At 32.8% G+C, this 10,970-nt stretch overlaps 1 protein-coding gene across 3 annotated transcripts in view; it reads left to right on the top strand.

Annotated features, from left to right (window-relative positions):
• The window catches only part of LOC130441594 (broad-complex core protein), a 93,537-nt gene that overhangs the window by 46,387 nt on the left and 36,180 nt on the right, over positions 1 to 10,970 (top strand). For all 3 annotated transcript variants that reach the window (XM_056775339.1, XM_056775341.1, XM_056775340.1), the window contains exons 4-6: positions 1 to 51; positions 3,813 to 4,184; positions 5,905 to 5,955. The exon at positions 1 to 51 is cut by the window's left edge and continues 349 nt beyond it. In XM_056775339.1, the coding sequence (XP_056631317.1) occupies positions 1 to 51; positions 3,813 to 4,184; positions 5,905 to 5,955 (474 nt within the window). The remainder of the gene's footprint in view (positions 52 to 3,812; positions 4,185 to 5,904; positions 5,956 to 10,970) is intronic.

Raw genomic sequence — 10,970 nt, 5'->3', positions numbered from 1 at the left:
AGAATAATGTGCTCAATCTCAATCTTAATTCGATAAAAACCGATACAGAAGGTAAGACGTCACTTGGGCAATTGTGGTTTCATTCCTTGTCACATTTTCGGCGATCAATTCCACAATAATATTTTAATATTCATAATCTATACTGTTTGCCTCTAAAATCTAATACGTCCGTATCGTACTTGATTGAAGGCTTTAGTAAGGTCAACAAAATATACGAACTGTTTTGATTTTCTACAATTATTAAGAATATTGCGTTCACCGTCGATCTGTTCTGTCTGAAAGTCTGTTTTTTTTTTCAACGACGGATTCTTATTTTCAAATCACATCGAGGTGATTTTAGTGAACAGTTACAACATTGGAATTAACAAAGTTATTTTTCGGGCGGTATAATTGTAGTCATGTACACGACCAGTCAAAAGTTTTTGCTCACTATATAGTGATACACAACAACTAAAAATAATAAGATCGATAGTATTTCGGTGGACAATTTTGGCATTCTTTGTAACAATTTTGACAAGTAATCGTGGTCTATTTGATTCCATTCGTTTCTCAGGATATTCTCAAGAAGTGTAGAGTAGGACAATGCTTTCTGACATCCCTTTCCCACAACAAGTCAATCAGGTTGAGGTCAAGAGACTATGACAATCGGATCATTAATTTCAGTAGATTCCTCCATTCCAATTCTTTCAAATACTCGTTGTCAAGCAGAAAGATAAATTTTCTGCCGATAAGGCGATGACCAGAATGTACTACATTTTACTTTATGATTTTTATAGCCTTCTTTATTCAAAATCTCTTCAATATTTACCAGGTTTCCAGTAGCCCTTCCCCCAAACCATCAACGATCCTCTGCTTTGCTTTTACATTTGGTATTACACATGGATCTAGAATTCTTTCTTCTTTTGACCTGCGCACAAACTCTTTTCTTAGACCAAACAAATCAAATTTTGACTCATCACTTCATAAAACTGCATCCCGCTATTAATGCGTCTAATTTTAATGTTCTGTAGCCCACTGCAACTTCTAAATTTGATTTTGACGTCTTAAAACAGTTTTGTTCACTGTAACGCTTCTCTCAATCTCTCTTTATCAAAGGCAAATCCCTAGATTCATTGATTTGAGCTACTATTTCTAGACCTGTGTGTCGTCGATCACGTTTACTGATCAATACAATACGTTTATTTTCAACGGTTGTGGTTTTTTAAAAGCTCAGTGAATTCTTCTATCGCAAAAGCTCCTGGTGGATTCATATTTTTCTTCGTTGTAGTCCAAGGTACGTCGAGGTATTTTCAATTCGGTGTCAATAGCACGATTACTTTATTCACGGCTATGAAAACTTGAGATTAATTCACGAGTTCAAGCCGATAGTTCCTTGGTTTTACTCATTTTAAAACTTACAAGTCGGAACGAAATTCACAAAAAGATGTCTTGGTGCAAAAAGTACGTTCTTGCGTCTCACTGGGCTAACTGGGACTAAACTAAAATTATACAACTTCGAAGATATCATTTACAGTTAAAAATTAATGAAGTTCAACTTGTCGCACTCAACGACAAAATATAAAGATGAATTTTTATAAAGTAATTAAATAATTAATTATGGGGTCGGCAAAATCTTTTGATCGGTAGTGTATATGATAGATTTTTGTTTCTTTCCTGTAAAATCTATTTGGACAGCTTTGACTTGTTTTTATAATATAAATTTTTTGAGGTGTGGTGATACTTTTTATATACAATGTGTGGCACTCGCACCTCATTCCTGAGGACACCCTACCCACTAAAAGCACACCTCTTTCTGCCTTCATCTTTATAAACTTCAAAAGTTCAGGTTTTCTAATATATTACTTTAATTAGTTTTGAGCTCTAGTATCTTTATAGAAAGTAAGTTAGTAGAATAATAATCTGTGTGTATTAAAAATGTCTACCAAAACGCGTGAAAGATTAATGTCACATTAGCATCAGAGTAAATTCATCTGCAGCTGCTGCATTCATACCATTCCCTCTGTTAACACCAGCGCCATTCTGGAAAGTCTTTAAACTGTGAACTTTGTTATTATATCAACAACGTCAAGCTGACAGTCTATTAACAAAGAAGGAAATTGTTATTATTCATTTGTATGAATATAATAGAATGTGGAAGATTCTAAACAAATTATAAATACCAAAAAAAAATGATGACTATTACAAGACAAGATCAGAAGGGCTTATGATGGAAAAAGGAGACAGTCTAAGCCCACTATTGTTCATACTAACACTGTATAAAATACAAAATGTGAAGAAACTGACGAAACACCTACAAACGAACATAAGACACCTCAACCTGATCCCAATAAACTTCGAAGGCTTACTTTATGCAGATGACATCGTAATTATGACATAAAATCACAAAAAGAAAATTGGAAACAAAGTCAAACTACTAATAGCAAAAGAAGAACGAATAGGAAAAGTCAAAAATTTCATTCCTGCTTTATGCCAACACGGAGATTATGAGTTGAGAAATATGATCAATTTCTTGCAAAAAGCGAAAAATTTCGAACCAAATTATGAGAGTCATTGAAGTTAATAAATTTGATTGTAATAAGCTAAGTACGAGTACTTCCGGGGGATACCAGTTGAATAGAGAGAGAAATGCTTTATTGTTAAAAAATTGTTACAAAAGCTTGTAAAAACTAAAAAAGATAGAGAAGAGATAAAATTTCAAAATACAGAAGGAACCACAATGAGTCACAAAAGTATCAGTAATAGTAATATGTAACAATTAGTATATAAGTCCATAGCAAAATTAAACAAGTATGTAACATGCCCCGAAGTCGTTTACAGAGTAGAAGGCACTTTCCAGGAAATATGCCCTCAAAGTATTAAAGAATGCGGGAAAAGATTGTATTGATTCGATTTCAATTGGCAAGTGATTATGCATTTTTTTAAATTGTCAAATATTGAGCCCTTAACTAATTCTCAACGTGGAGTAGGTAGGTAGGTAGAGAAGCGTGCTTACGCTGTTTAGTCCGAGTAAATATCTAACAGCTCTCTTCCGTAGTTTGAAGATTCGATCAAAATTAGTCGCACCTCACGTACTCCAAAAGAGAAGGGCATATCGGAGATGCGACTTAATAAGGGCATAATAGACTGTTAAGGAGGTGGACAATTTCAGTTCTTTGGAAACTGATCTCTGCGCAAATAAGAAAGAATTTAATTTTTTAGATAAGGGGACAATACGCAATCCCCATTTCAAAGAATGGTCCACAATAAGCCCTAAGAATTTTACAGATTCAACGACGTCAATGGTGGAGTTAGTTGATAAAAAAGTCAGAAATGTATTAGAAACTTTATAATAATAATGTTAATGGAAATATCATGAACACTGCTTCGGTTCCAGCTCTCAGTTCTAGTGGTATCCAAATAACTACTGCTCAAAACTGGACGTTCAACATTAGTATAAATAAATATGTGGGATGCCAAATGAAAATAACGTGCCTGTATGTTATACTGTACCTACTTTTTAGTTTAAGGTCTTTAATATTCTTTGTTGGTTAGTTTCATAAATTTATAATTTGAAAATGACTTATTATTTGGAGATATGTATAACATGGAAGTTAAGTGCCTCGAATTATTAGTTATCCTCTGGAGGAAACGTAGCACTTTCCTCCCTTGTTATACAAATAGCTATTTAAGCATCATCTAAAAAAATAAAATTTTCTAAAAATGAGGTATTCCCAGATGTTGTGGATATTAGTATTTTTATTGATAGACTCTAAAATTTTTCGATGTAGCTAATACCAACTGTATGTGATTTTTGGCTATATTTACTATTTTAGGTAATAATGGTATAAGTAGTACGGATAGAGAAGCTTCGCCGTGTTCGCCGTCCCCCACCCTCCTCCATTCCCGATGTAACAACAACGACAACGACAACAATAACATAAAAAATGAACCAATAGAATTGCTCTGTAATACCAACCAGGACGACAACAGCAACGACTCAGCAGACATGACCAACGATAACGGGGGCAGTGTGCCTCATGGTGGTCCTCATTCGGGTAGTTCGGGGGGTGGCGGGGACCACGACGATCATGATAGCGCCATAAGTCCTTATTTAACGCCGACGGAAAGCAAATTATTTGCGACGGCGGCGGGAAGTTTTAATTTTAGTATGGCGGCGCTAGCGGGTGATACTTCTATGTTAGGAGGTAAGAAAAACTCATATTAGTCCACTATTAAAGAATTTGTCATTTTGAGTCTAGAATTTTCCTTGTTGTAAGCTGAATCTTAGATATACAGGGTGTGCTAAAAAATAATTGGGGTTTGCTGAGTAAAAAATTATCTTAAAGTCATCCATATTCAACATAAAGAGTGCTGAAAGAAAATTATATACATATTTTTTCCGTTTTTGCCAAAACTACTGGTAACACTGTAATGAAATTTTATACGAATATGTTTTGGAAGCCGTTACATCCCATGAATTTCTTTCTATATTTCTAATAGAGTTCACTAGTTATATGGTTCTACCAAGTAATATTTCAAAGTCAATTTATCGATCTAAATTTCAATTAAATGTACTCTGGGTGAATTAGATACGGTGTAACTGGTTTTCGGAAGATTTTGATTTGAAAATTATGGAGTAATAACCATTGCTGGTGTGTATGAAGTAATGATAAAGTTACTAATTAAATAAGAAGTAACAAGACGAAAATTAATATGAGAATCAAGAACATGAAAGAGAATTTCATTAAAGTATACTTTCAAAATGTTCAACGTTTTCACATCTATCCTTTTTTCTGAATATCCATTACTCTCCTAAGCGATTGGGAATCGTCTATAAGGTCATTGAAGTGACGTGGGATTCTGTCTCCTAATTCATGGCGTGAATTTACCTCTGTAGCACAGACTTTTTCTAATATATACGACCAAACTTTATATTCCAAAGGATTAAAATCGCATGACTGAGGAGGCCAATAAATGGGGGCTTCTACACATCGGTTCGGAAAATGGATACTTAACCAATTAACCTTCTTCTTCGGCATTAAATCTTCTACAATCTTTAATAAATGATTGTGTAAAGGTACATATCATAATCTATATTTCCAAACTCCGCAAACATTAACTTTACATAATTGTTAGTAATGTGACACCATTTTGACTTGTCGCTTCTCATCACACCATTAGTTAAACATACTTAGTCTGTTTATTAGAAGGATTTATTCGAATAAAAAATGGATTGAAAGCTATCCTTACTTTTATTTTTGAGAAAAATCCACTCTAACCGAAAATTGTCAGGCAATAGACTTGTCTGTAATGATAAAAATGTAGCTACTGCTCTTCAAGGAGCCTCAAAGTACTTGGAGAAGATGTATTCTTTACGCTGTTCGATCTTGGTCAATAATTTTAAATAATACAGATCATATTGAAAGTTCTTGTCGTTCTTGGTCAATCAGAGTTCATTTTTTTGTTTCTCTACAACGTCGTTCAATGGCTCAAAATGTATTTTTACTTGATAAGTTTTTTCTAGAAATTTTTTTCCATAACGCTTAACAGCTGCATTAGAGTTATTATTTCATTATTTTCAAACCAGAATATTCCGAAAACAGTACACAGTATCCAGTTTTACCAATAGTACCTTTGACTGATAATCTAACTTTAGGTTCAATACAATTGATACGAACCCTGTCACTTGTCCTCTATGAGTAGCAGGATCACATCACAATGTTGCCATCAGTTTCATCAAAATTGTTAAAAACGTTTATGTATTTTTTCTTCGTTTTGCTACCATTTATTTTTTAATTTTATAAATATCCTAGACATCAGGTCAACTTTTTTTCAACACTCAGTATAGTTTTCGAGTGTGTGCTGGAAAAAACATGAAAACTATATATTCCGTAGTCAGTGAAATTCTATACTTTGGTGTTGCAGGATTGAATCAGTCTCTACAGGGAAACGACAATTTGGCTGGGACTTCGCAAGGTAAGACTAGAATTCTTTATTAAATCTATCATTTTTCCTTGTTTGTAGTTGTCTTAACTGAATGTGCATTTGATGTAGTGTGCCAGTTAAGGTGACGTATTTTTTATTGTAAAGTGTTTTTTCCCGATATTACCATTCCGACTTATGGCAATTTCATTTTATCTATATTCTACTATTTTATCTAAAACGAAATAATTCTCATGATTTCATTTGGCTAGCCCCATTTCATATAATCATAAATAGTTTTTTTTTCAAATAAATTTAATACTTTTTTAATTTGATTTATTTTGTAAGTACGTCTCATAAGGGTAAGTAATGAAAATAAAACACTATGAGGTATCATATTTATTACATTTCAACATGTCTATGAAGCCAAACAATGTACCACTGAGTAACGGTATGTTTTAATAGCACCCGCATAATAAATTTATTCTCCTTCTTTTTAGTCTATTACTGTCCACTTATGGACAGTAATAGGCGTCAAATTATTTCCATATCTGCTAGTTTTGAGCTAGTTAATGCCAGGTGTTGCCCGCAAAGAAAATTGTCCCACCTCGCACTTCAATTGAATTCTCTTGGTCTCCTGTTGATATATATGTTCCTCTTGAGATGGGGTATTAGCGAGATCAAATGTCTTCTTTCAATACTTTAACAAACACCGTGTAAAAATCAAAGTTTTGTAATCAGATGATCTAGAAGTTTTTTGGAAGTCTGTTCCCATTCGGTAGGAATAATATAATTTATTTGATAATGGTGATGCTATATATTGTTGAAACAATATGAAATTCATTGTACTTGATGTTTGTTCCATTATATCAGAATAATCTTCATTATCTTCAGTAGACGCCAACATCCGGTGATTATGATTTTTTGAAAAAACGAAACTAAAGTTAAGAATGATATCCATTGACGTGGCTTCTAATTTCGGCACGTTTATTGGCAGGGAAGAATGTTTTGTGATATTACAAACCAACGTGTTATACGTATCCACAATATGCTCTGCTTTCTCTAATTATTGCACTAACTCGACTGGTTTGATCCTCTTTAAGTCTACCAGTCATGTTCATGTTATTTAGAAGCTGAATTGCCTCAACATTAATATGATGAAGCAGCCACTGTCAAATTTGGTTGTAATTTGGTTAACAGTCTCCATCTGTAGATCCTGATGGATTTCACTGTTTTGACAGTGCCAGGTTGCAACGGTCATGTTCTTTGGGATCTTATTCTCGATTCTCAAAATTGTATGTCATAACTCCAAATAGTTCTTAATATTTGCTTGCATAAAAGAAGTTTTGTTGTACGTGCATAACTTCGACCTAGTAGCCAATACATATTTTTATATTTATTATCAAGTTCTCTATGTTTTTTTTTATATGGACTTTCCAAAAAAGTCTGCCGTCGATATTCATACCCAGATATTTTCAATTATATTGGCAGAAATCTTTATGTATATTCAATAACTGTGATATAATTCTAAAAACTTGACTATTACTTGAAGTTGGAATATCTTTTTAATCTTTTTTGCACACATAATATAAATTTCGATGTATAATGTGTTTGTATAGAACATAATTTGCTTATATTTCGATTTATTTAAGGATTACAAAAGGTTTTTTCATATAATTCAGGACATCTACAATCCATTGAATTGTAAATACAACAGTGGTGGTGGTATTTAATAGTTTCAAAGAAACAACTATTTGAATTTAAAATTATAAAAAAATTGTTCGGGTCAAAAAAGGTGAAGAACGAAATATGTCGATAGGTCAATTTTTACTTGTTTTTTGGTAACTAAATTTTTTATAAAAAAGACGTAAAATCAAAAAATTAATAGAATTTTCTGTTAATAAGCTAATTGTCATTGATGGTGATGATGAGAGGTTAAGATGATTCGTTAGATATTTTATGATAATGATGGATAACTCACTTGAATTATAAGAACCAAATATGAATTGCCTAAGGGATATTACACCTATTTCATTCTAAATTGAGTCCTGTACAAGATATATTCATATATTCATATCCATCACAAATTCAATTCTCAACCACAACGATTGTGAACATTTTGACACATAGACTAAAGTGGTAAATTACAAGATTTCGAAATTGTCTTCCTGATATGAGGTAGGATACCTTATATTAGGAGTAATATTTTGGAATTACTCTCCCTACGAAAACAAAAAGGTTGACTTCAAAAAAACAAGATTTTATTGAACAAGGCAATTGTTCGGAAACTTTGTATTAAATGTGCAATAGCTCATCTAGAGGCTGAGGGAATATTTTCTTTATGTCCCTTCTAGGCACCTCTGTATTCTACATCTGGCCAGACATATCATCAATATCACGAACAGCTTATCTAATTTGTTTCGACGAGGACAAAATCACCTATTTTTAGATAGCCTGGCTCAAAGTGGAAGAACGAATCTCCATTCACTTTATCTTCCTCGCTTTCAGTCTCAACCCACTCGCTTTCAGAAGAGTCAGACAAATTGTCAGCTTCTAAAACCTGATTGTTGGTATTACGATTTGGATCCAAATCGCAATCAAATTACCAAAACTGAAATTTGGAGTATTCTGAAACTAAGTTTAAATGAAACTCTTTCATGAATTAACTTACAAAAAGTCGCTACTAATAGGTGAAGAGAAATCATTGGAAGTTATAAAATTAACATTTTTACATAGATTTAAAAAATATTTTACAAGAAATATAGTGTCTCCAAATCAAACCACGTTCCTGTTACATACTGTAGTTATTGAAGATATTGGTTCTAAATGGACTTAGGTACACAGAACAGAAAAGACTTTGGAATTTCATGTTTAAGTTTTATTGGCACCACGTTGTTATTGATATTCTTTACTATCAAACTTAAATAGGTATAAAGTATTGAGTTTAACTAGAGAATCGGATATTTTTTTATGTAAAAAGCCAGCACAAGAGGGTAAAACCTATTACACCCGATTAATTCGAGTGGAGCCTACCGTGTGGAGACTTGTGAATATCGAAGTTCTGTAAGCTGTATTGTTCGGGAAAGACTTGTCTTGGTATCTGATTCCACAGGCTTCCACTTCTCCAAAGAAAGCCAATAGCTTCACATTCTGGGCGTCTGCAGGGGAACTCTGAGTTCATGAACCACGTCTGCCTGTCGAGTAGGTCTTGCAGAAACTATTCTAGGTGGGGTTATGTTGGACAGTTAGGGAGAGCATCTGCCGTAGTAGTATCAGTCAATTCAAGTCAATTAGCGACCTTTCCTCTAAGCTCTAGGCTGTCCAAGTTTCTGATCAGCTCTGGATCGCCTGTGAATCGAATTGGTCTCTTCTATATTGAGTCGAGCATCCTAATGGTATACTTGGAAGCCGAGCTCCAAAAAATGTAGTCACTAATAATTTCAATGATATAACAGATGGATTTTGAGAAGGGGTACAATAAAAACCAGATTTAGATTTTCAGTTCTGTGAATGCCTTAAAACATTACAAGACCAAATAATCGGAATGCACTAAGACATAAAATACTTTCAAATCATTCAATTGTAATTAATTATACCAATTATTTATTTTTGTGACAAAAATTAATTCATATGATGATTATCCAAGGTTCATGATTAAAAAAAGGAGGTTAATTAAAAGGTTTGGAACAACAGTGCACCCTGCATACATCCAATCGTTTTATGCAGGTGGCCTGAATTTTGAAAAAAAAAATTTGTAAACATAAATCGAAATATAACCAAGTTAAGTAACAGTGTGAACATATCTTTTAAACTCATCTGATTAAAAAATATTTTTCCATATTTTTTCGTTTCCTACATCTACAGGGTGATAAGAAAACTATCTCCATTGTATGACTTATTTGTTTAGTCTTTCTTTTAGTCTCTTGCTTGTTCTCTACGTTTACGGAGAGATGGGAAATATACCTGAATTCTATGAAGATTATGTTTCAACTATATCGACAGATGCCTTGAAACTTAGCTCCAATTCCGTATGTTCAGTGTCAAAAATCATTTTGTTGTTCAAGCATTGTACTCTAATGACAATTTTGGACTTATATATTCTTTCTTAGTTCCCTAAATTTGAATGGGTATATTGAAGAACCGAGACCAAAAGTTTGTGTCTGGCTGAAGTATCTTTGTTAATAATTTTTATATATAATACATTTAAGACATTTACATTTTAAATTTTGTATAATCAAATTATAAGTAAGAAAAGCTATTTGATTAATATGAAATATCGCTAGTCTCTTGATGAGAGTCATTTCATACTTTCGGAATGTGTTTTATTTTGTGTGTTTTTGTTTATCTTGTCCCTGGTCTGTTTTGTGTTGATTTTTCTTTTTCTTTTGATTCTGAAAATCGATATCGGGGAAGCCAACTAACTGAGGACGAAACAAAATGATTTGTTTGCGCTCAAACTATATATTTTTCATCGATGTTTCTTTTTAATTAAAATGTATTGTAAATTAGAATCTATTCCAAAATTTTTGTAAATAGGGAGTTTATAAGCACAGGATTATAAATATGATAATATTTTCAATATTGATTGAATTTTCAATATGGATATCTATTTCCAAAAGAAGATTGTAAATAATATTGAACTGGTCACTTTATTTGTTGATAACACCCATGAACTACAGTGTAATAGAGTTAAGTTTAGACCCAGAATTTTATTTTATTTTATTCTATTTTAGTATATTGTGATTTTGATATGACATCGGGGGCTCCCGTCGAAGGGTTTTCGATAGTAGCGCCTATTTCAAACGGCGGCCGCTAACAACATCATGGGTAGAGTCGGTTGGTGCAGACGATCAATCCATTGTTTTTTCATTTCATTTTGTATCAGTCTAACCAATTAGAAACAACTCTAAACTTCCAGATCACCTTTTCAAGTAGTTCTACTTTATACTTGTACCACCCGTCACCGTATTTTTTTCATTTTCTCGGGAGATTCATTTCTTAAGATAAATTTCTATATTTTTTTCTTATTTATACAAAATAACTATATTATTAAAAAAATAGATTATAAG

Source organism: Diorhabda sublineata, chromosome 3, assembly GCF_026230105.1.
Source record: "Diorhabda sublineata isolate icDioSubl1.1 chromosome 3, icDioSubl1.1, whole genome shotgun sequence".
Taxonomy (NCBI): domain Eukaryota; kingdom Metazoa; phylum Arthropoda; class Insecta; order Coleoptera; family Chrysomelidae; genus Diorhabda; species Diorhabda sublineata.
Note: the sequence above shows the minus strand (reverse complement) of the source record. Positions and strands in the feature narration are given on the sequence as shown.